This window comes from Equus asinus, chromosome 12, assembly GCF_041296235.1.
Source record: "Equus asinus isolate D_3611 breed Donkey chromosome 12, EquAss-T2T_v2, whole genome shotgun sequence".
Classification (NCBI taxonomy): Eukaryota; Metazoa; Chordata; class Mammalia; order Perissodactyla; family Equidae; genus Equus; species Equus asinus.
This window is the reverse complement of record NC_091801.1, coordinates 17,849,339-17,876,174: the sequence shown is the minus strand read 5'-3', so window position 1 is coordinate 17,876,174 and position 26,836 is coordinate 17,849,339. Positions and strand designations below refer to the sequence as shown.

The 26,836-nt window shown below is 37.7% G+C and overlaps 1 protein-coding gene across 1 annotated transcript in view; it reads right to left on the bottom strand.

Moving 5' to 3' along the window:
• The window catches only part of CPA6 (carboxypeptidase A6), a 275,249-nt gene that overhangs the window by 26,064 nt on the left and 222,349 nt on the right, over positions 1–26,836 (bottom strand). The window contains exons 7-8 of the mRNA XM_014838490.3: positions 20,438–20,548; positions 19,857–19,947 (exon numbers count right to left, since the gene is read on the bottom strand). Coding sequence (XP_014693976.1) covers positions 19,857–19,947; positions 20,438–20,548 — 202 coding nt within the window. The remainder of the gene's footprint in view (positions 1–19,856; positions 19,948–20,437; positions 20,549–26,836) is intronic.

The following is a 26,836-nucleotide window of genomic DNA, read 5'->3' as shown; positions in this document are numbered from 1 at the left end:
AATATCTGCCTTCAATAATCCATCTGGTACAGAGTAGCCAGAATAATTATCTTAAAAAGTTAGAAGTAACATCAGCATCATGGCAGAGTGAACTGTTTCCTTAGTCTCTCCTCCACTAAGATACAAAGAAAAGGACATTTATTAACCAACAGAGGACATCCATACAGCACAACAGGACATCTGAGAGATCCATGCAACAGGGAAACAGTGGAAGGAGGAAAGTGGGTCTCCTCCCCTTCCCCAGTGGCGGTGATCTAGGGCACAGGACCTCACACAGCAGCCAGCAAGTAACTCTGAGAGGAGATGCAGGAACAGGCAGCTCTCTGATGGAAAGTTTTCACTCTCAGAGTTGCTTCCCAGCCTGTGGGAATGCCCTACACCAAAGTGGCTCAGACACCACATGGGCGCACCCACCAAGCTGAGGAATCCAGGCAGGCCACCAGTGAGTGCCGAGTAGGATTGCGTGTACAAAAGAAAGCACTGTTCCCTCCCCTTCTGCCTGGAGCACCAGCTCAGCTGATTGATCAGGGCAGCAGATCCACACTGCCTGCACCTGTATATGTGAAGTAGCTGTGGCCAGTAGGCAGAGGCAGAGAACCCTATCAGCACAATTTCCAGCAAATGCAGTGGGTTCAGAAAACACAGCTCCTGCTCCCTGCAGTGGAATCTGTGACCAGATACTACCACTAGGAACTGGCAAAGGTCTACTCCATCAAACACCATGAAGACACACATTAACACTCCAGGGCAGAAGGAAAATGACAAGTCTCAAGCAGCCAATCCTGAAGTCACAGAAATTTACAATCTAAATGACAGAGAATTCAAAATAGTTATCATAAACTCAATGAGTTACAAGAAAACTCAGAAAGACAGTTCAATGAACTCAGGAATAAAACTGATGAGCAGAAGAAAGTCCTCACAAAAGAGACTGCAACTCTAAAGAAAAAAACTCAACAGAATGCTGAGGATGAAAAACACAATGAATGAGACAAAAAACAATCTAGAATCCTTAAAAAGCAGAGCTGACATATGGAGGACAGAATTAGTAATTTAGAGGACAGAAATATAGAAATGCTTCAGGTGGAGGAGAGAGAATTAAGACATAAAAAAACAAATGAAGAAATTCTCTGAGAAATAACCAACTCAATTAGGAAATGTAACATAAGGATTATAGGTATTCCAGAGGGAGAAGTAAGGGAGAAAGGAGCAGAGAGCTTGTTCAAAGAAATAATAGTCGAGAACTTCCCAAACCTGGGGAAGGAACTGGAATTACAAGTAAATTAAGTCAATAGAACTTCTAATTACATCAATGCAAAAGGACCTTCTCCAAGGCACATATTAATAAAACTGGCAAAAGTCAATGACAAAGAAAAAATATTAAGGGTAGCAAGGCAGAAGAAAATAACCTACAAAGGAACACCTGCCAGGTTTTCAGTGGATTTCTTAGCAGAAAACTTACAGGATAGGAGAGAGTGGAATGATACATTCAAAATTCTGAAAGACAAAAACTTTCAGCCAAGAATACTCTATCCAGTGAAACCATCCTTCAGATACAATGAAGAAATAAAAACTTTCCCAGATAAACAAAAGCTGAGGGAGTTCATTGCCACAAGACACCCCACTCCCCCAAGAAATGATCAAGAAGGCCCTCATACCTCAAACAGAAAGTAAAAAGAATTACAAAGCCTTGAGCCAGAAGATAAGTAGACAGACAAATCAGAAAATTGCAGCTCTCTATCAGAACAGGTTAGCAAAGACTTAATTATAACATTAAGGATAGAGGCAAGGAAATCATCAAAAGTACATATAAATATTTCATTTTAATCACAAACTCACAACACAAAACAGAAGTTGTGACAACAATAACGTAGAAGGGGAAGAGGAAAGGGATGGAAGCTGCTTAGGCTAAGGAGATAAGAGGCTATCAGAAAATGGACTAGCTCATCTACGAGATCTTCTATAGAAACCTCATAGTAATGACTAAACGAAACATCAGAACAGAGACACAAACGATAAATAAAGAGAAAACTGAGAAAACCATCATAGAGAACCACCAAACTGAACTGGCAGTTCAAAACACATGGGATGAGAAACAAGGGAAATAAAGAACAAGCAGAAAACAAGTGATAAAATGGCAGCATTACGCCCTCATATATGAATAATCACTCTAAATATAAATGGATTTAATTCTCCAATAAAAAGACACAAAGTGGTTGGCTGGATTAAAAAACAAGACCCAACAGAAAACACATCTCAGCTCTAAAGACAAACAGAAGCTCAGAGTGAAGGGATGGAAGATGATACTCCAAGCTAATGACAGACAGAATAAAGCAGATGTTGCCATACTTATAGCAGACAAAGCAGACTTCCAGATATAAAAGGCAAGGAGAGACAAAGAGGGGCAGTATATAATGATAAAAAGGACATTTCACCAAGAGGACATAACACTTATGAGCATACATGCATCTAACACAGGAGCACCAAAGTACATAAAGCAACTATTAACAGACCTAAAGGGAGAAATTAACAACAACACAATAATAGTAGGGGATCTCAACACCACCCTTACATCAATGGATAGATAATCCAGACAGAAAGTCCACAAGGAAGTAGTGGAATTAAGCAAAAAACTAGATGTACTTAACAGATATATATATATATATATAGAACACTCTATCCAAAAACAGCAGAATACACATTCTTCTCAAGGGTACATGGAACATTCTCAAAGACAGACCATATGTTGGGAAACAAGGCAAGCCTCAATAAATTTAAGAAGATTGAAATCATATCAAGCATTATGTCCAACCATAAGGCTATGAAACTAGAAATCAACTACAAGAAAAAATCTGGGAAAGTCACAAATATGTGGAGACTAAACAACATGTTCCTGAGCAACCAATGGATCGATGAAGAAATCAAAGGAGAAATTAAAAAATATATGCAGACAAATGAAAATAAAAATACATCATACTAACTCATATGGGATGCAGCAAAAGTGGTCCTAAGAGGGGAATTCATAGCAATGCAGGCCCATCTTAACAACAAGAAAAATATCAAATAAATAAATTACTCCTGGCATACCTAGAAAAAGAAGAATAAACAAAGTCCAAAGTCAACAGAAGGAGGGAAATAATAAAAATTAGAGCAGAAATAAATGAAGTAGGAAAAACAACCAGTAGAAAGGATCAATAAAACTAAGAGCTGGTTCTTTGAGAAGATAAACAAAATTGACAAACCCTTAGCCAGACTCATTAAGAAAAAAGAGAAGCCTCAAATAAATAAAATTAGAAATGAAAGAGGAGAAATTACAATGGATACCACAGCGATACAAAGGATTATAAGAGAATACTATAAAAAACTATATGCCAACAAATTTGACAATCTAGAAGAAATGGATAAATCCTTAGACTCATTTAATCTCCTAAAACTGAATAAAGAATACATAGAGAATCTGAATAGACCAATCACAAGTAAAGAGATTGAAACAGTAATCAAAAACCTCCCCAAAAATAGGAGTCCAGGACCCGATGGCTTCTCTGGAGAATTCTACCAAACATTCAAGGAAGCTTTAATACTTATCCTTTTCAAACTATTCCAAAAAGTTGAAGAAGACGGAATGCTTACTCATTCTATGAGGCCAACATCATCCTGATCTCAAAGCCAGACAAGGACAACACAAAGAAGGAAGATTATAGGCCAATATCGCTGATGAACACAGATGCAAAAATCCTCAACAAAATATTGGCAAGGCGAATACAGGAATATATTAAAAGGATCATACACCATGATCAAGTGAGGTTTATACCAGTGAGGCAGGGATGGTTCAACATCTGCAAATCAATCAATGTGATACACCACATTAAACAAATGAGAAATAAAAATCCATGATCATCTCAATAGATGCAGAGAAAGCATTTGACAAGATCCAACATTTGCTTATGATAAAAACTCCCAATAAAGTGGGTGTAGAAGGAAAGTAGATAAACATAATAAAGACCATATATGACAAACCCACAGCCAACACCATACTCAATTGTGAAAAACTGAAAGCCATCTCTCTGAGAACAGGAGCAAGACAAGGGTGTCCATTCTTGCCACTCTTATTCAACATAGTACTGGAGGTTTCGGTCAGAGCAATTAGGGAAGAAAAGAAAATAAAAGATGTCCAAATTGGTAAGGAAGAAGTGAAACACTTGCTGTTTATAGATGACATCATTCTATATATATAAAAAACCCTAAAGAATCCATCAGAAAACTATTAGAAATAATTAACAACTATAGCAAAGTTGCAGGGTACAAAATAAACTTACAAAAATCAGTTGCACTTCTATACTCTAATAACAAACGAACAGAAAGAGAACTCAAGAAAAGAACCCCATTTACAATCACAACAAAAAGAAAAAAAATCTAGGAATAAATTTAACCAAGGAAGTGAAAGACCTATACAATGAAAACTATAAGATATTATTGAAAGAAATCGAAGATGACATAAAGAATTGGAAAGATATTTCATGCATATGGATGGGAAGAATAAACACAGTTAAAATGTCCATACTACCTAAAGCAATCTACAGATTCAATGCAATCCCAATCAGAATCCCAATCGCATTCTTCACAGAACAGAATAGAACAAAGAAAACAACAAAAGACCCTGAACAGCTAAAGCAATCCTGAAAAAAAATGAACAAAACTGGAGGCATCACAATCCCTGACTTCAAGATATACTACAAAGCCACAGTAATCAAAACAGCATGGTACTGGTACAAAGACAGACACACAGATCAATGGAACAGAATTGAAAGTTCAGAAATAAAACCACCCATCTATGGTTAGCAAATCTTTGACAAAGGAGACAAGAACAGTCAATGGAGAAAGGAAAGTCTCTTCAATAAGAGGTGCTAGGAAAACTGGACAGCCACATACAAAAGAATGAAAGTAGACCACTGTCTTTTGCCATACATAAAAATTAACTCAAAGTGGATTAAAGACTTGAAAGTAACACATGAAACCATAAAACTCCTAGGAGAAAATATAGGCAGTACACTCATTGATATCAGTCTTAGCAGCATCTTTTCGAATACCATGTCTCCTTAGGCGTGGAAAACAAAAGAAAAAATAAACAAATGGGACTACATCAGACTACAGAGCTTCTGCAACGCAAAGGAAACCACAAACAAAATGAAAAGACAACCCACCAAGTGGGAGAAAATGTTTGCAAGTCATATATTCAACAAGGGGTTAGTCTCCAAAATATATATATAACTCATACAACTCAACAACAGAAAAACAAACTCGATAAAAAAATGGGCAGATTATGTGAAAAGACATTTTTCCAAAGAAGATATACAGATGGTCAAAAGGCACATGAAAAGATGTTTAACATCCCTAATCATTAGGGAAACGCAAATCAAAACTACAATAAGATATCTCCTTATACCTGTTAGAATGGCTATAATTACCAAGACAAATGTTGGAGAGGATGTGGAGAAAAGGGAACCCTCATACACTGCTGATTGGAATGCAAACTGGTACAGCCACTATGGAAAACAGTATGGAAATTTCTCAAAAAATTAAAAATAGGCTGTCCTGGTGGTGTAGTGGTTAAGTTTGTGTGCCCCACTTCAGTGGCCTAGGGTTTGCAGGTTTGGATCTCAGGCACGGACCTACAGTCCACTCATCAAGCCATGCTGTGGTGGTATCCCACATACAAAGCAAAGGAAGATTGGCACAGATGTTAGCTCAGGGACAATCTTCCTCACCAAAAAACAAAAAAGGAAGAAGAATTTGAAATACCATATGAGGGGCCAGCCCAGTGGTGTAGTGGTTAAATTCGCACATTCTGCTTCAGCAGCCCAGGGTTCGCTGGTTCAGATCCTGGGTGCGGATTTATGTGCTGCTTGTCAAGCCATGCTGTGGCAGGTTTCCCACATATAAAGTAGAGGAAGAAGGGCATGGATATTAGCTCAGGGCCAGTCTTCCTCAGTGAAAAAGAGGACTGATGGCGGATGTTAGCTCAGGGCTAATCTTCCTCAAAAAAAAAATTAAAAAGAAAAAGAAAAGAAACACCGTATGACCCAGATATCCCACTACTGGATATTTATCCAATGAACTCAAAATCAACAGTTCAAAGAGACTTAAGCAGCCCTATGTTCATTGCAGCATTATTCACAATAGCCAAGATGTGGAAGCAACTCAAGTGCCTGTAGACTGATGAATGTATAAAAAAGATGTGGTGTATATATATATAATGGAATACTACTCAGCCATAAAAAAGACAAAATTGTGCCATTTGCAACAACATTGATGGACCTTGAGGGTACTACATTAAGCAAAATAAGCCAGACAGAGAAAGACAAACACCTCATGATTTCACTCATATGTGGAAGATAAACAAACACCTGGATAAAGAGAACAGATTAATAGTTACCAGAGGGGAAGGGTGTTGGCAGGTGGGCAAAAGGGGTAAAGGGGCACATATTATATGGTGACTGACAAATAATAACGTCCATCTGAAATTTCACAGTTATAAACCATTATGACCTCAATAAAATAATAGTTAAAAAAAAAAGGTCATGCTACTTCTCAATTCAAAATTCTTTGGTGGTTTCCCATTGCATTCAGAGCAAAACTCAAAGTCCTTCCTAAGATGCCAGAGCTGTATCTTCTTGCCTCTGGCTACTTCTCTGACTTCCTCTCTCACCTGTCTCCTCCCTCACTCAGCTTCAGCCTGGCAGCCCTCCTTGCTCTTCCTTAAATACATCAAAGATGCTCCTAACTTTACACTACGGCTCCCTCTACCTGCTCTTTCCCCAGACCTCCTTTGCTCTCAAGTCTCATCTTATCACAGTGGCCTTCCCTATGCCATCTAAAACAGCTAAGTTACCCTCTTCCCCCAGACACTCTCTATTACTTCCCCAGTATTATATTTTTCTTCATGGCATGTATGACAACCTGACTTTGTTTATTGCTATTTTCCCAATAACCAGTTCAGTAAATAGTAGTTGAATAAATGAATGAATGAATTTAGTCATGCATCTGATAACCTCTGAGATGACAACTACATAAAATGTATTTGGTATTTTTTGATACATTGTAAAAAAATCTGTTTTTCTTGCAACTTAATACTACCATCAGGGGCTGGCCCTATGGCATGGTGATTGAGTTTGGCACACTCTGCTTCCATGGCCTGGGTTCATGGGTTCGGCTTGCGGGTCCGTACCTACGTCATTTGTCAGTCATGCTGTGGTGGCAACTCACATACAAAATAGAGGGAGCTTGGCATAGACAGTAGCTCAGGGCTAGTCTTCCTCAAGCAAAAAACAGAAAGAAAAAAAAAACCCAGCTACCATCACGAATGTCAGTTATTGCTATGGTTTGAACACTGCATCCTCCCCAATTCATATGTTGAAATCTAAATGCCCAATGTGATGGTATTAGGAGGTGGGGCCTTTGGGAAATAATTAGGTCATGAGGGGGGAGCCCTCATAAATGAGATTAATGACCTTAGAAAAGAGACCCTAGAGAGCTCCCTAACACCTCCCACCATGTGAGAACACAGTGAGAAGGCATTGTCCAGGAACTGGGAAGCCCTCACTAAACACTGAATCTGCTGGCACCATGATCCCGGACTTTCCAGCCTTTAAAACTGTAAGAAACAAATGTTCGTTTCTTTTTTTTTTTCTTTTTGAGGAAGATTAGCTTCGAGCTAACATCTGCTGCCAATCCTTCTCTTTTTGCTGAGGAAGACTGACCCTGAGCTAACATTCATGCCCGTCTTCCTCTGCTTTATATGTCGGACGCCTACCACAGCATGGCTTTTGCCAAGTGGTGCCATGTCTGCACCTGGGATCCGAACCGGCGAACCCCGGGCCACCGAAGCAGAATGTTAGAACTTAATCGCTATGCCACCGGGCTGGCCCTAAGATGGTTATTTTTTTTTGGTGCCTAATAACTTCTCCCAGATTGCAAGGGTTCTGCAGTTCACTAGGGTTTTGTGCAGTTTTGGAAATGTTGTTCTAGAAGACAGTGTAAAGGCACAGTGACTGCCCATGTGTCTGGTCATTATTCAGCATATCACCTCTTTTCAAACAATTAGAAAAAGTGGTAGGTAAAAGGAATATAATTCTTTTCTTATTTCTGCATGTAAGAATAGCATTCAAAAGAGATTGTCTTAATAACAGAAAAGTTACTTAAAAGGAGTTTGGATTGAATCCATAAGCATATGGATTGAAAGGAAATTGGGAATCTGAGAACAAGTAAAATATTTAACAATATTAGTGACTGAGAAAGAACATAATGCTATAATGCTTATGAGATATCAAAAACAGTAACAAGGACCAAAAATTCAAAGCAGTTAGATATGCATGAAATTTATGAAAATAAAAAATAACATGACTCGTCAAATGCAAATGATACAGCTGGAGGAAAATTATCAGACGGTGTAGTTTGCTTTTGGTGAACTCAGAAATGCAATAATGTTGAAAAGCAATCAGCATAGTAGAAAAAGAATTAGTAGATAAAAGCTTTAAAAACCTTATTTGTACACCCGTGGCGAGACTAGAAGCCTCCTGAAGATTGAGCAGCATGGGAGGGTTACCTGCTAAAACAGGTGCCGTGAAATTACTGGACTTAAAAATCACAACCAAATGAAAAACCTTCAGCTCCGTGTCCCAGAAGGCGAGGGAGTGATTCTCTCACCTCCATCATGCCCCACTTCAAAGATATCATTTTTATATGCAGTGACTTTCAAAAATGAGCTATTTGTAAAAGGTTTTTAAATTTTGTAACATCGCTTTCAAAAACTTCATCAAAGATATTTGTTCACAGTGCTGGAATGGGTGTCATAAATAAACTAAGATATTGTCTTTTACAGGCAAATTCTTACCTACTTACCCACAAGAATGATCAGAGAAATAAAATAACAATATATCATTTTGTGTACACATACACAATCAGTACTAAACATTATTTAATCTATGGTTACATGAAGCTCATTTTAAAAAGCATTTGGTTTGTTTTGCATAAGGAACATGAAACATCAAACAGGGAGAAAGAGTGAGTTTTGAATATAATCAGTATCTGGATTAGGAAAAATAGGATTTAAGAACATCTTCACAAAAGATAAAATAGCTCTTTTTAGTGGTATATTAAGCTGGAAAATATATGTTTGAAGAGCACGAGAAGAAAATGAAGGCTTTTTGTATTTTCTTTAAGTCTTAGAAACAGAAGGATTTTCAGTTTAGCCTTGTGATCTTCTGTCCTGGGAAGAATGAAGTTTGTGAATAGATGCTCAAGGTTGAGGAGTTAGAGGAGCCCTGAAAGGCTAAGTCATACTAAGGAGATGGAGATAACAGCCTGCTAATATTTCTAATAGCTACATTACTTTAAAAGGCCAAAATAGTATGGATGGTAATTGAATATGAAAAAGTGAGATAAGTAGCAATAATGAGAGCAAAGCAAAAGAAAACTTGAACTGAGTGTCAGAGAAAAGCTTATGAAAGTGTAGAATTCTTGGCCAAGGTAATAGATGTGGATTGGGAAATGAAACGTTTGTGAGAAATACCATTGGTTAGAGTTTCACAGAATCCCCTGTGGCTAGTTTAAGCAGAGGGATCAAACAAACAAAAATAAGGTGTTACATATCTTTCAGAGGCATTGGGAGAGTCACTCTAGTTTGAGCCTGTGTGTATGACTTCAAGAGGCGTGATGCAGGTCACCAGGAGAGCTCGTGCTTCTTCTAAGATGAGGAAGCAGCACACTCAGGGAAGAGCCCAGATGGGGAAGCTGCTTCAGACAAACCACACACCTCCACAAGGGTGCTGGCCAGCAGGGACAAGAGAAGCCACGGAAGCTGACCTCCATCTTACTTCCACATTGTAAGTCTCGCGTGAGGGCACCAAAATGGTGGAACCTAAATCACACCCAGATCGGTAGCTGTCAGGGGTTCTAGGGAATGCAGTCTCTCCCCTTTTGGCCTCAGCAGTACAGGAAGGCACCCTAGACAGAGATGGGAATGGATGGAGAGTGCGTATCCATGACATGCACTACAGATTTCATTACAAGAGAAACTTAAAAAGAAAATGCCTGAAATAACAACGAAACCAGAAAAATCAATAAGAACTAGTTTTTCTTAAGTTTCAACATTCGTTGTCAGCTCTCTCCCAAATAGCAAAAAGGACTATTATAGAAAGATTTAAAAGGTAACGTTTGGAATAAGAGTAAGAAATACCTTAAAGCTACAGACTTTTATTTTGAAACCTTCATTTTGAAACTGTAGGAGTATTGCTCCTGTGGTGTTATTAGTTGTAGGAGCCAGCCAAGAAGAAAGCTGCCTGCCATTAGTAGGTTCTCTGTGATCAGGTGCAGGTAGGGTTTTTTCAGATAGCCGTGGTGATGATAGAAGGTCTTAAAACCATCATCAAGAAGTCAGGCCAACACGAATTCTAACTGTGTTAATGTTCAAAATGATATCTGGGCTTTCTGGCAATATGGCAGAATTGTGGTAGATACTACGACAAAAACTCCTACTATAAATACCTCTAAATGTTCAATAAATCAATTGAAATACACAGAGGAGTTCTCAAAAATGTTCCCGAGAGAACAAACATTTAGAGGGAGGTGGAACAAGGATAGCTGAAGTAGAAGTTGCAGCCATTCTTGGGGTATTTGCTGCATCTCCCAGGCACGTTTCAATGGCTGCATGTGGTGGAGGCGGGAGATCAGGATTTGGATCCTGGATATGCAGGAAGGGGGAACAAGACTAAGGCATACACGTAGGACCCTCAAAGGGTGATACTTTCAATGAAAGTGGGGGCTACAAAAAAAATCTGCCTCCATGGGAAGATGATACCCAGCTCTGGCTGGGAGGAAAAAAGTTTCCCCAGAGAATTCGTAATCACACGCCTGACATCATAGTAAATTCAAACTTCCTGTATGGTCTGAGGTGGCCCAAGATCAGAAATAGCACCTGGGGAATTTTCCTTTCCCTCCTTCTTACCATACATTCTCAGTCTCTTTCTCTTGTCTGTGTTTCATAATTTTGGATAAAACAGTCCTTATTCTTTTGATCCTTAAACTACTCTTTTATAGCCACACATTGTTTAACTCTTTAATAGTGGAGTGACCATTCATGGGAAACTGACCCCTAAGGGGTCAGACTAAAGGCTAGAAACAGGGGCACTAGTCAGTCAGACTTGGCTTCCCATTCTGGCTCAACTTGTGTATAATCTGGGGCAAGTTTCCTAATTTCTCTGAATCCTAGTTTCTTCATCAAATAGGGATAATAATAGCATCTACCAATGAGAAATTCATCTCAAGCACTTAGCACATGCTTGGCACATAGTGAGTCCTCAGTAAACGTTAGCCATATATCAACACCACCAGTGAGCAGACTCCATATGATTTAAATTTTTGAGTATCTAGGATTCTATGCCCTTCACCCTCTTTATAGAAAGCACAACTAAGCATGATAATTTAATTCATTAATTCTCTAATTTTTTTTTTAAGATTTTATTTTTTTCCTTTTTCTCCCCAAAGACCCCCAGTACATAGTTGTATATTCTTTGTTGTGGGTCCTTCTAGTTGTGGCATGTGGGACGCTGCCTCAGCGTGGTTTGAAGAGCAGTGCCATGTCCGCGCCCAGGATTCAAACCAATGAAACACTGGGCCGCCTGCAGCGGAGTGCTTGAACTTAACCACTCGACCATGGGGCCAGCCCCTTGATTCTCTAATTTTTAAATTTCTCTACCAACTTCCACAGAAGATTTTAGGTGCTTAATATATCTTTTTACACTAAATTAAAGCAAAGTTCCAAAGCAAATAGGATAAGACAATAGATTTTCCTTTTATATTTCTCCAGAATCCCAAATAGTTCCTTGGGAATTAGATAAGAACTAATTAAGTCTTTCAGAACTTTCTGATACAATTTACATCATCTTGCACTGTAGAATGTGCTCAATACATTCGTTTTGATTTAAAATTGGATTAATGTATAACATCTTAGAATCACCCCTACCAGAGGTGGCAGGGATATTAAGGGTCTAGTCTGACCATCTGGTTGATGTTTACTCCCATCTATGCATCATTCCTAGCTCAAAGTTATCCAAGTCTAGTCTGTAAATCTCCAAGTAAATTCACTGTCTTATGAGTGTGTTCCTGTTATGCTTTCCATGCTTCTGAAAATTTATATGTTCTCTCCTTGAGTTTACCTGGAGGCCAGACTCAGCATTTCCTAATATCCCCAAATAGCAGATTCAATTCCACAAAGCCTTAGTAAGTGAAGTAGATTGTACTGACTATTACCAATGGTGGGTTTTGTTTTTAAATTTTATTAAAATTTTTTTTTTTTTGAGGAAGATTAGCCCTGAGCTAACTACTGCCAATCCTCCTCTGTTTGCTGAGGAAGACTGGCCCTGAGCTAACATCCATGCCCATCTTCCTCTGCTTTATACGTGGGACGCCTACCACAGCATGGCTTTTGCCAAGAGGTGCCATGTCCACACCCGGGATGCGAACTGGCGAACCCAGGGCTGCTGAGAACCAGGGCTGCCGAGAAGCCGAACGTGCAAACTTAACTGCTGTGCCCCCGGGCCGGCCCCCCAATGGTGGTTTTTATGAAATGCTGAAGAGAACTTACATATTTCATAGCAAAATTTAACTAAAATCCTCATTAGACATCTTTAAGTTCCAAAGTCTCTTTCTAGATATTCTAACAATATTACCTTTCTCTTTTTTTCTCTCACCTTGCCCCAAATTTAGTGTCTGAAGTTCCCAAAATTTTACAGCAATTCAGTTCAGTTTCTCAGCTCGAGTAGCTTTCTCAAAACCAAAGGCCTTCAGCTGGAGGAACTCACCCTCTTAGAAAGCAGGCCAGTGACCATCTACTGCTCTTACACAGGCGTTGGCAGAAAACAACCAGTATGTAGTAGTTTCCCTTTTCACCTCAGGTGATCTATCAAAATATTTGCTCAATGAAAACAAGCCCTTTTTCTTTTGATAGAGTGAGGGGGTGTTTGGCAGGAGAAGGGCATATATGGAGAGGGGCAAATGTGATTGGTTGGCTAAAAAATAGGATTTTCTCCATGTTACACTTAATTTAAATATTAGGTAACTGAGTGTTCTAGAAAGAGTAGTTATATTTCAGTAAGTGGCTAATTTGCTCCTAAATGGTAATTAAAATTTTTTATAACAGCTTTAATTTGCATATGATAAAATTCACTCTTTTGAAGTTCAATGGTTTTTAGTATATTCACCATGGTTCAATGGTTTTTAGTATATTTACCATGATCACCACTAGCTAATTCCAGAACATTTTCATCATCCCAAAAAGAAACCCCTTATCCAATAGCAGTCACTCTCCAATACCCTCTCTCCCTAGCCCTTGGTAACTGCCAATCTACTCTCTGTCTCCATGGATTTGCCTATTCTGGACATTTCATGTAAATGGAATCATACAATATTTGGTATCTTGTGAGTGGATTATTTCACTTAGCATAATGTTTTCAAGGTTCATCCATGTTGCACTGTGTGTCAGTCCTTTTTCTTTTTAATAGCCCAATAATATTCCATTGTATGGATATACCATATTTTTTCTACTCATCAGTTAATAGACATTTGGGTTGCTTCCACTTTTTGGCTGTTATGAATAATGCTGCCATAAATATTCATGTACAAGTCATTATATGGACAAATGTTTTCATTTCTCTTGGGTATATACTTAGGAGTGGAATTGCTAGGTCGTATGGTTACTCTATGTTTAACATTTTGAGGAGCTATGAAACAGTTTTCCAAAGTGGTGGCATCATTTTTATATTCCCACCAGCAAGTATGAGTGTTCTAATTTTTCCACACCCTCACCAAGACTTGTAATTGTCTGTCTTTTTTTGTTCTGGTGAGGAAGATTGTCCCTGAACTAACTTCTGTGCCAATCTTCCTCTATTTTGTATGTGGGACGCTGCCTCAGCATGGCTTGATGAGTGGCGTGTAGAACTGTGCCTGGGATCCAAACCTGGGAACCCTGGGCCGCTGAAGCAGAACATGTGAACTTAATCACTATGGCACCAGGCAAGCCCCTTGTGTGTCTTTGTTATTATAGCCATTTTAGTGGGTGTGAAGTGGTACCCCGATGTGCATTTCCCTGAGGGCTAATGATGTTGAGCATCTTTCTATGTGCTTATTCCCATTTGAATATCTTCTTTGGAGAAATGTCTGTTCAAATCATTTGTACATTTAAAATTGGGTTGTCTTTTTATTATTGAGTTGTAAAAGTTCTTTTAATATTCTGAATACAAGTCCCATATCAGATATATGATTTGCCAAAATGTTCTCCCATTCTGTAGATTGTCCTAATAGTAATTTACGTTTAGGCAGGACTTGAATTATTCAGGAATTAAAGCTTAAGTATGGATGTCATCCAAACCCTTTGCCTCTCTCCTGAATTTATTCCAATATGGAAAAAGCAGTGCTCACAGCATTCTCTTAAAAGAGTGCATAGAAGAAGGAAAAAAACCCCACAGTGCCTAGCAGAGAGTATGAATTCAATTAACTTTGGCAAATGAATGAATACAATTTGTGTGTTTATTCTTGGTTCCCACCGCTACACTGACTTGTTGAGTCCCTCTACTGGACTCTCAGAGCAATGATACTCATTTCATGGCCTGATGGTCCCCAGGGGGAGCTGTGAAGTTTTGGAAAGTGTACCTGTTTCCATGTGACGCTTTACGTTGTTTGTCTACTCCCCATATTTACACGCTAAAGCGTACTACTGTCATGTGGCAGTCCACAGATTTTTCATGGTAAAAAGCAGTTTCATGTTTTACTCGTTGAGTTTGAGACTCACTGACTTAAGAGAAAGAAACGGTTGTTTTTGTCAGTTCAATGTTGACTTTCTAGTGTTTTGCATTTCTTGGGAATTTCTATATTGTTTATACTATGGATGTTTATTTGAAGGTTCTCTTAGGAATTCCACTTACTTCAGTGCCCTTGACCTAAGAGTGGTCCCCTCATTAAGGTTCACTGTCACCTTGACCAAGCAAATAGCTGTAGAGAGCTGGATGTGATGCTGTGAGGGAGGAAGCCCTGTCAGATCAGCTGAACCCACTGGGGAGACCTTGCGGGTGGAGAAGAAATGGTCCCAGCCAAGCTGTTTGCATTTCCACAACACTTATGATGGTCTATCAAGGTCATTTTGCAACTTATATTTGACATAATCCCATGTACATCTTGAGTGTTAACTCGCAGGGAGAATCCGAATGATTTAGATATGGGAAGAAGCAAAGAAATTCTAGTTGGGACTGCAGTTGAAACTAGAAAGAAATCAAAGAAGGCACATGTGTGAGGGAAACAAGCTGGGTAAAGGAAGAAGAACAAAGGGAAACAGGACACTTATTTGTAATTGGATATAAACAAGAGTCCACGGGCAGAGCTGGCTGCCCTGCTAGTGTTACTCAGCTCAGTTACCCATCCGGTGTACACACTCAGATGATTGTGGGCATTCTATGTATGGATGCAGGTCCTTGCCAACTAGTGAAATGGGACACATAGTTATAAGCATGCAAAATGGCTCCATCAGAGAGAGTGAGAAAAAAATTTTTTTTAAAAATTAGTAGTCTTAGGAAGTTAATGTGAAAAAGTTTGTTGTCTCAGTCCCGGTAGAAGAAAAGAATTTCTGTATCTAAGCAGCCACCAATAATACCACTTTGTAGTATTTATGCAATGCTCTTTCTTTGCTTGTAAGTGCAAACACTTTTAAGATTGCCTTATGGCTCATCATCTCAACACTCTCCTGAAGGAAAGAGGTACAGGCACATGTCATTTTACTGTGCTTTGCAGATATTGCATTCTTTACGAATTGAAGGTTTGTGGTAACCCTGTGTCAAGCAAGTCTATCAGGGCCATTTTTCCAACAGTATTTGCTTAGTTTGTGTCTCTGTGTCACATTTTGGTAATTCTTGCAATAATTCAAATGTTTTCATTATAATTATATTTGTTATGGTGATCTGTGATCAGTGATTTTTGATGTCCCTGTTGTAATTGTTTTGGGGTCCCACAAACCATGTCCATGTACGCTGGCAACTTAATAAATGTTGTGTGTGCTCTGACTGTTCCCCTTACCAGCCATTCCCCGCTCTCTACCTCTCCTAGGGTCTTCCCTATTTACCTGAGACATAGCAATATTGAAATCAGGCCAATTCATAAGCCTACAGTGGCCGTGAAGTGTTCAAGTGAAATGAAGAGTCCCATGTCTCTCACTTTAAATCAAAAGCTAGAAATGATTAAGCTTGGTGAAAAAGGCATGTTGAAAGCCAAGATAGGCTGAAAGCTAGGCCTCTTGCAACAAAAAGCAAAGTTGTGAATGCAAAGGAAAAGTTCTTGAAGGAAATTAAAAGTGCTACTCCAGTGAACACAGGAATGATAAGAAAGCAAAGCAGCCTTATTGCTGATATGGAGAAAGATTTAGTGGTCTGGATAGAGGATCAAACCAGCCACAACATTCTCTTAAAACAAAGCCTAATCCAGAGCAAGGCCCTAATTCTCTTCAATTCTGTGAAGGCTGAGAGAGGTGAGGAAGCTGCAGAAGAAAAGTCTGAAGTCAGCAGAGGTTGGTTCACGAGGTTTAAGGAAAGAAGCCATCTCCACAACATAGAAGTGGAAGATGAAGCAGCAAGTGCTGATGTAGAAGCTGCAGCTGGTTATCCAGATCTAGCTGAGATCATTGAAGAAGGTGGCTACATTAAACAATGGATTTTCAATGTAGACAAAATAGCTTTCTCTTGGAAGAAGATGCCACCTAGGACTTTCATAGCTAGAGAGGAGAAGTCAGTGCCTGGCTTCGAAGGATAGGCTGACTCTCTGGTTAGGGGCTAATGCAGCTGGTGACTTTCAGTTAAAGCCAAGGGTCATTTACCATTCCAAAAATCCTAGGGCCCTTAAGAATGATACTAATTCTACTTTGCTGTGCTCTATAAATGGAACAACAAAGCCGGAAGATAGCACGTCTGTTTACAACATGGTTTACTGAATATTTTAAGCTGGATGTTGAGATGTACTGTTCAGAAAAGAAGATTCCTTTCAAAATATTACTGCTCTTTGACAATGCACTTGGTCACCCAAGAGCTCTGATGGAGATGCACAATGAGATTAATGTTGTTTTCATGTCTGCTAACACAACATCCATTCTGCAGTTCATGGATCAAGGAGTAATTCTGACTTTCAAGTCTGATTTTAAGAAATACATTTCATAAAGCTATAAGCTGCCATAAACAGTGGTTCCTCTGATGGATCTGGGCAAAGTAAATTGAAAACCTTCTGGAAAGGATTCATCATCTGGATGCCATTAAGAAGATTTTGTGATTCATGGGAAGAGGTAAGAATATCAACATTAACAGGAGGTTGGAAGAAGTTGATTCCAACTTTCTTGATACCTTTGAGGGGTTCAAGACTTCAGTGGAGGAGGTAATTGCAGATGTGGTGGAGATAGGAAAAGAACTAGAATTAGAAGTGGATCCTGAAGATGTGACTGAATTACTGCAATCTCATGAAAAAACTTTAATGGATAAAGAGTTGCTTCTTATGGATGCGCAAACAGAGTGGTTTCTTGAGATGGAATCTACTCCCGGTGAAGATGCTGTGAAGATAGTTGAAATGACAACAAAGAATTTAGAATATTACATAAACTTAGTTGATAAAGCAGTGGCAGGGTTTAAGAGGATTGACTCCAATTTTGAAAGAAGATCTGCGGGCAAGATGCTATCAAACAGCATCGCATGCTACAGAGAAATCATTATGAAAGGAAGAGTTGATTGATGCAGTAAACTTTATTTGTCCTGTTTCAAGAAATTGCCACAGCCACGTCAACCTTCAGCAACCACTACCCTGATCAGTCAGCAGCCATCAACATCAAGGCAAGACCCTCCACCAGCAAAAATATTATGACTCGCTGAAGGCTCAGATGATGGTTAGCATTTTTTTGCAATATAGTATTTTTAAATTAAGATATGTACATTATATTTTTTTAGACATAATGCTATTACACACTTAGTAGACTACAGTATTGTGTAAACATAACTTTTATACACGCTGGGAAACCAAAAAAATCCATGTGGCTCACCTTATTGCTAAATTGACTTCGTTGCAGTAGTCTGGAACCAAACCCACAATATCTCCAAGGTATGCCTGTAGTTTTACAAACAATTGACCTGAGGCTCAGAGGTGAATTGACTATTCTGGAGGGTAGGGGAAAAGGTAAAGGTCACTGATATTTAGACCCCTGTTTGGAGCTAGGACTGAATTAGGCATTAACCATATGTAAATTCCTTTAATTCCTATAGGAACTCTATGAAATGGGAATTATTATTATAATTTGATAGATCAAAGAAAATCGTCCAAATCATTAGCTAATAGTGTTAGAATCAAACCATATCTGTTATATTCTAGAGTCATATTCTTTCTGCTCTACCATCTTCTTATTTGCCAATTCTACTTGACTAAGGAGGCTGCCTGGAGAGATATGCGGAAGGAGTCAAGCCCCGGCCTAGTTATTCAGTCTGAATCTGGTGGGGAGGGGAGGAGTGGCATTGAACACAGAACCCAAAGCATCACAGAATGAGAGATTTTGTGATAGGCCTCACTTCTAAGGGACTAATGGGAGACTTTCGATTACACAACAGTCTATATTTTGAGTGGCCTAAGGAAGGATGCTGCAAAAGGGCAGCTTCTTTCAACTGCATTTTGATAATTCTCTTTTCCCTCCTTCCTGTTGCCAATTAAGATACTAGTGAGGGAAACCAGAATATACCACCCCAAAATATGCCTCTTTGACATAAAATTATTTTGAGCTGAAGGCAATTAAGCAGCAACAAATGCAGGAAAAGTTCTCTCTCCCCTCCCCTTTACTGCCTAAAGGTAGGATATAAATTCTCCTTTTACTGGAGACAGACTCTTGGCCCCGAAACAGAACCAGAGAGTTCTTGCTCCAAACAAAACTTACTCCATTAGTTTCCTCCCGTATATTTACCTTCTCACAGCTTGCTGCCCTTGGAAGCCTAAAATTGCTTTCCTTTGTCCTGTCATTTCTCTACAAATTTATTGCTCTTTGTTGAAGATGCTACATAAGCCAGAGTTCTAAGTTGCCACTAGGAGTTACTTTTCACAAGTTTTCTCCCATGTGATATGTCTGCTCATGTTAACAAACTGGTTTTCTCTTGTTAATCTCTTTGTTTAAGGGCCTCTGCTGAAAACCCAAGATGGGTAGAGGTAAAGTTTTTGCCTCTTCTTCACCAGCTATGGACAGTTTTCTCTCTCTTTGTCTCTTTTTGGGCACCTACCTGCTTCTTTACTTTGTAAAAGAGTTTCATTCCTTAAAATGACATCCTATCCTTTCTTGAAAGGTAAGTGTCAATGAAACCTGGAATGTGACCCTTGAATGTATGAGTGGCAGACTGGTAGATTCTAGGCAAGGATCTGGCAGCTTCGATCATCATGGACAGATGAAGGCAGGATCGGTGTTACTCTCAGTGAAAGGATAAGAACGTTTAACCAGATTTATACTACAAACCACAGTTCCTGCTTTAGTTTCTGAATGACAAATATTCCTCAGTTTTCCACTTTTACACCTGTGTTTAAATTTTCAATTTTCTGGATTGGCTTGACAGACTTAAATCCTTGATATTTTTAAAAAACCCTTTCATTTTCTTTTGCAAATTATAGCTACAATATACATATCTGTGTTTTTCTCTATTAGGTTCCACATACAGAAAACCATCAGTCTTACGTTGGAGTCCTAATGGGCTCAACCTTTTTGAGAGTGAAAGCTGTGGAAACCTTTGGATATGAATCCCAATTAATCCCCAACTTACTGCACCATTTCACTTTCCAGTTACGATTGGCATCAACTCCACGGCAGCGAAACCTTGAGTTCCTTGACCTTGTTTTTCTCCAAAATCGATCCTAGATGTAATTAAGAAAATAAGTGCAGAAAAAAATACTTAAAAGGTTATTCATATGCATTTTAGTAGCTCAATCAGTGAATGAACCACAACACTGAGGGGAGAGTTCCTCCGGGGAGAGACAAGTCCGGGGAATGGAAAGAGGACTGGATTAGCAGTGGACACTCAGGTTCATGCTCCAATTTCTGCCAAAAACTTGCCATCTCTTACCTTCTATTGGCCTCATTTTTCCACAGGCAAAATTGAATAAGCTGTACTAAACTAATGATTTTTCTCAATTTATTTGGAAGGAGAAGTCTTTATTTACGTGAAATTTTATGCAAAGCCAAACATATAAACAACATCAAAAGGTTGCTGCTACGATGGCGGGGGGAGGGGCGTTCCCTTTTGTAGCTCTGGAATCACTAGGGGCTAATCGCTAAGCTTCCTTCCTGTTCTGTTTTCTGTTTTTTTCAACCTCTCTTCCCAATTGGATAGGCAAAGTGACTTACATTGGTCCAGCTAAAATGGTATCCATCAACGTTAAACACAGGCATGACATAGAAATACAGATGATTCAACATTTTTCTCATGGTTGGGTCACTCCTATATGTTAGAAGAGCCTAAAAGACAAAGGGGACATTTTTCTTACAAATTGATCCCAAATTCAGGTTTAGAAAAGAAACATGAAAGATTCTTTCTATCCATGGGAAATACCAAATATATTGCGTTAAAAGTTAGAAGCTAATATGAACTATAATCTTTGACATCATATATTCTTTATTGAGACTTTTGTCTCAAACTCATTATTAGTGATAATCTTTTAGCAAAGGTAGCAAAACAAATTAATTGGGTAGCCTCTTGCAGAATTGCAGATCTGGCTAAATGTTAGGCTGATTAAGAAAGCAATAATTTAGATATACTTTTGTATAATTAGTTCCTTTTAAGTTCAACTGTGGACAAAATAATTACCTAAATTTTGATATCCTTACATGATACATCATAATACAGGCTAGTCAGATATGTCACTTAACTGTTTATATCTAATTGGTACCAGACTCAAGACTTGGAACTTACTGCATGGACACTGTTCTCTCCTGACTTTTCTATAAAAAGTTTAACGGACAATATTACATCTTTGTCATCTTTACTGTGGCTCCTTTGAAATCTTGCTCTTGTGATTGGGTTTTACTTATATTGTGTCTGACCGCAAATCTAAAGATTCTGCACTGTAGATTTGGCCTCACATAGAAAATCATTGAATGTGATAAGAATATAGACATTTTGAAATACCACACCTATGGAACTGACTTTTAAAAATGTTCTTTTTGATGCATATTTGTTTATGTGTAAAGTACCTCAGAGAAATACATAGGAAATTTGTAGCAATGGCTGCTTCTGTGGAGGGAGACTGAGGGACAATGTATGAAAAGGAGAATTACTTTTCATTTTATACCTATTTGGATTGTTTGAATTTTTACCTTATTAAAAACATAATTCAAAATAAAAGAGTTCTTAAATTATATATATACTACCTTGGAAAATTTAATATTTAAAATTTCAACCTTCTTTTACCTCTAGTTAAGTAGGATTTTTGAACCTGTCATAAGCAGCATTCTGTATTTACATGATAAAAATTCTGTTCATAGAGAGCAATCCAATAATAAAATGTATTAGAAACAATGGAGAAAATATAGGGATATATCCAAAAACATGAGAAGAGTTAAATATAATTTTGTTGAATATAATTTAAATATTTATGGAATTAACACAAATTGATAAGTATCAATACAGTTCTCTCTTGTTCTCCTGTATTTAAGGCTCAGTAATAATTTGTTGGCCAAATAGCTTCAGTAGAACTTTCATATGTGCTTGAATTTCTAATTAACTATTTAATGCCTCCAACTAGAGTAAAATCCCTGGTACGTGATCAATTGTACATATTCTGGAATTTTGTTTTACTCTAATAAATGGAGGTTCCCCAAGACTTGGAGGAAGGCTCCTGCTCGGGGTGGCAGGGACAGAGCTGTATGGCTAGCTGCATTCCTCCCTTAAAGTTAGGCAGCTGTGGCTTTCCACGCCAGTCTAGAGAGGAAGAGACGAGATGGAAGGAAAGTGAGCTGAGGCAACAAGGCAGGAAAGAAAGGGTAGGAAAAAGTCATAGTAATTTCTCTCCCTCCCCTCCTAGCGTTGGGGACTGTAGCTCATTTGTCTCAGTGCAAACTGGGGAAGTCTCACCTTTTCCAAGCACAGATCATGTTAACACCTAAGCACCAGACTATGCTAGAGACCTGCATGGGAATGTTCTCATCTTATCCTGCCGTTTCCTCTTTCAATGCAAGTGACTGCCATACTTTTGTATTTAAAAGAATATTGCTAACTTCCTTTTAAAAAATTACAATATATTTTAAGCAAATAGAAAAAGTACAGAGAAGAATATTACATCTATGTGCCCACCAACTACATCTTGCCACATTTATCAAATAGCAAAAAAAAAAAAAAAAGAGACACTGTAGATAAAACTAAAGCTCCCTTTTTATCATCCCTGATCCCATTTTCCTCCCCTCCACCAAGGTAATCACTATGCTAAATTTGACATTATCATTCCCATGTGTGATTTTATGTTTTGTTACATTTATATGGATTCATGAACAACATATAATGTGTATGCTTTGAAATTTCATGCAAATGAAATCACAATGTGTCAATTTTCAGTCTGCATTTCTTCCCAATATTAATATTTTTGACACTTATTAAGTTGATGATTTATTCATTTTAACTGCTATATGGTATTCCATTACTGGTAAATGCATAGATATCGATCCTTTGTTTTGTTGATGAACAGTTAGGTTGTTTCTGATATTTCATTGTTACAATATTGCAGTGAACATTTTTGCACATTTCTCCTAGACATGTGTGAGTGTTTCCTTATGATATATATCCAGGAATGGACTTGATGGGTTGTTGATTTACTTGCCTTCCACTTTACTAAATGTTGCCATTTTCTCTCTAAACAGTAAATCTCTCATCTGCAGTGAATGAGAGTTCCCATTACTCTACAATTTTTCCAACCCTTGGTATTGTTAAGCTTTTAATTAAAAAAAATTTAATGGGTATAAACTTGTGTCTTATTGCTTTACTTCACATTTCCCTGATTACAAATTATATTGAACAGCTTTTGTATAATAATAGGCCATTCTGTAAATTGCTCACTCATATTTTTGACCTTTTTTTCTATTAAACTCGTTTTATTCTTCTTATATTCTGGATATTAATCCTTTGCTTGATTATAGGCATCATAAACATCTTCCTTTCTGCAGCTTATTGCTTCCTATTTTCATTATGTCTTTGTTGGACACAAATTTTTAATTTTATCAAATTTATATGTAAATTTAAGAACCCATGTCTGCCTTAAGATCATAAAGATACTGTATTTTCTTCACAAAGTTGTTTCAAGCTTTATTTTTCAAATGTCAGCCTTAAACCTCCCAGAAATGATGTTTTACATGATGAGAGGTTGGGATTTATTAACTGTTTTTCCATTATGGAGGACCAGTTGCTCCACTGTACTCATTTGGATGGTTCCTCTTTTCCTCAGTGAGTCAGCATGCCGCCTCTGTCCACTGTCAAGTTTTCACTGGTGGTGGAATTGCTGTCATGCACTTTGGTTTGTATCCATTCGCCAAAACCAAACCATGGTTTATATAGAATCTGTTGAGTCTGGTCGGATGTGTCTCTGCATGCTGTTCTGCTTCAATATTGTCTTGGCTATTTTTAACACTTCTCCCTTCACATTAATTTTAAAATCAAGGTCAGACATATTAAAAATGTTCTGTTCCATACTAGGTTGTTGTTTAGTTTTTGATTAATGGATGTTGAATTTTAGCAAATAGTCTTTCTTCGTTCATTAACATAATCATATAGTTGTTATGATCAATTTCAATAAATAATTTTCCATTGTTAAATCATCCTTGTATTCCTGAGATAAGCCCATTTGGTTATGATATGTATTCTTATTATATTGGCTGGATTCAGGTTGTTAATATTTACATCTATATTCTTGAGTGAGATAGGCCTATAATTTCCTTTCTTATTTTGTCCTTGTTTGGTTTTGGTATCAGGATTATATTACTTTATTATTATTTGGGGAATAAACCTTCTAGGCCTAAAGCACAAATTAATTACATATAAAAGAAAGATACCATAGGGAAGATATATCTTTGCTTTCTGTTTCTTTGATTTCTGCTCTTTATTGTTTCTTTCTTTTGTTGACTCTCTTTTTGTTTTTCTAATTTCTTGAGTTGAAAACCTCAGCTCACTAATTTGGAGACCTTATTCTTTTCTAATATGTTTATTTAAAGCTATAACTTCCCCTTCAGTATTACATTAGCTGCATTCTATATGTTTTGATATATAATAGTTTTGTATCCACTCAGTTGTAATTTTTGAAAATTTTCCTTGATTTCTTTAAGCCATATTTACAAATATTTTTATATTTTAAAATATGTGAGTTTTCTTACGTCATATTTTTAGAAATAATTTCTAATAACTGCATTACAGTCAGAGAATATGGTCCACATGATATAGATTCTTTGGTATTTCTTGAACCTTGCTTTGTGGCCTAGCCCAAAGTCAATTTTTGCAAATGTTCCAAACGTACTTGAAAATAATATGCATTCTCTAATTATTGCGTATGGATTCTATATGTGTTCATTAATTATTAATTGCATTGTTATATCATCTATATTCTTCCTAAAAATTTTGCCTGTCTGTCTTAATCCCTGAGAGTCGTGTTAAAAAACTCTCATTATTTTAGATTTATTTTTTCTTATAATTCTGTCAAATTTTGTTTTATATATGTTGAGGCCATTAACATGGCCTTATTTTAAAGTTCTTCATTTCCAAATAATATATTAAATAAGGAAGCTGTTCTCTAGTATTCTATGCTGGAGTGGATTTAATTTCCATGACTTGCCAGATTCTTTCTCTTCAGTTCTTTCTCTGATAAACAAGGTGTCATTGTATTGCATATGCTATATTTGTGATTTTTATAACTCTCTGAGAATTGCAGCCATTCTCCATCTGGTCAGACAAAGCGACAATGATCACAGTGTGATGAGTGTTCTCTACTGAATGGGACGACTGAGAGACCTCCTTGCTTGAATGCTTTAAGTAATAGGACATAGATATTTCTCTTTTATGGTTTAGGTGGAGTTTCTCAAAAAATCGTGACCATGTGACTATTTCCTATTATTCTAACACATGATAACCATAAAGAACGTAGGAGATGCTTTCCTTCTAATGTGTAGGACTCTTTTTAGCAATCAATTCACACCACCCCTACACACAGAAAAGGAGATGCCGGCTAATCAAGTTCCATCTGGGCTTTACCAGTTTCATTTCTTGACTATTGTTGCTTATGAGGAAGACAAGTAGTCGTGACCTGAAAGCCAGTCACAAAACAATGCACCACACGCCTCAGTGTGGCAGTCTTTGGGTACTACACTCACCTTCATCAGTGTGTCAACGAAATGGATTTTTATTTTCAATTAAAAGATATCAGAGAAAGTTTTGAGCATTATCTTCTGCTAGTAAAACGATATGTTTAGTATTAGGTTAGGGAATTTCTGAAGTGGATTAAGAAAGACGAAGAATGAATCTATTTGGTATTCACCACCTACCAAGGCTATTTTGGCTTCCCCATAAATACATACATGTCATAAACCAGAATTCACCGAATAAACTTTGGTTAAATTTGAAGAAAATTTTTGCAATTACTAAAGTCTTTGTGTGGTGTGACAAAGTTAGGCCCAGGAGTTTTGCTCCTTTTCACTGTTTTTGGATTTACTTGGTTGGATGTTGGTTGCTTAGAGCCCCATGACAACCTGGAATGTTGGGGCATTTTTTTGAGGATCGGTGCTACTGGCTTTTAAAAAGGTAGCTTTATATTTTCCAATATTTTAAATTTTCTTCTAGAATCACTATAGAGGACCTAAAAGTAATAACCACACGTTCAATGAAGGGAACGCTGGGAGAACTGGGCATGTTGCAGCGGAGACGAAGGAAGGGCACGCTCGCCAGTCAAGCTGAAGAATATCCTCACCTGGACTGGAGCGGAGTCAAATTATTCAGGACGGAAAAAAGTTGTAGCAACAAAGTAGTGCATCTCGACACACAGAAGGTATTTAAAATTCAATACTAGGAGAATTAATTAGAGTAGGAGAGAATTTCCAGGGAAATTAAAAAAACGGAGCTTAATCTATGAAGATATTTGACATCATACTGTGAGAAGCTTGTTAAATACAAAATGGTCACTAAATAATAGTTTGAAAGCAACGTGAGCAAAAGGCTCTGTGAATGAAGGATGGAGAATTGGGAAATTATATGCTAATCTTGTAAATTCTATTTATTTTTTATACTTAGTTTATACTTAGAACTGTCTGGAGATTGACTAACAGGGCAGATGGTGATTGAAAATGTTGTATATGAATCTATATCTTCTAATAAGAGATATAATTATTTGAAATGTTTTGCGTCACTAGGAAAAATATATTAGATGCATGCCCACCCTACTTTTTCCTAAAACCACTTCACATTTCTAGAACTTTTACACCAAGATAGCCTAATAACAATGGTTGACTATATTTACTTAGGAACAACAGAGTGGAGGTCAGGATCAACTTTGTGGCATTATTAAAATCTACCGTGTAAAAATCTTTTAACTACCAAAAAGAAAGTACAGGCGTCCTCTCTTTTGCACGGCTCCAGTATACACACATTTCAGTTACTGTGGTTTAGTTAAATAACCCGAGTCCTTCAACAAGTACAGTCCATATTTCAGTTACCACTGCTAGATCTTTAGTCTACAAATTACTATGTAAATAACAGATGTCCATCGAGATCTGCAACCA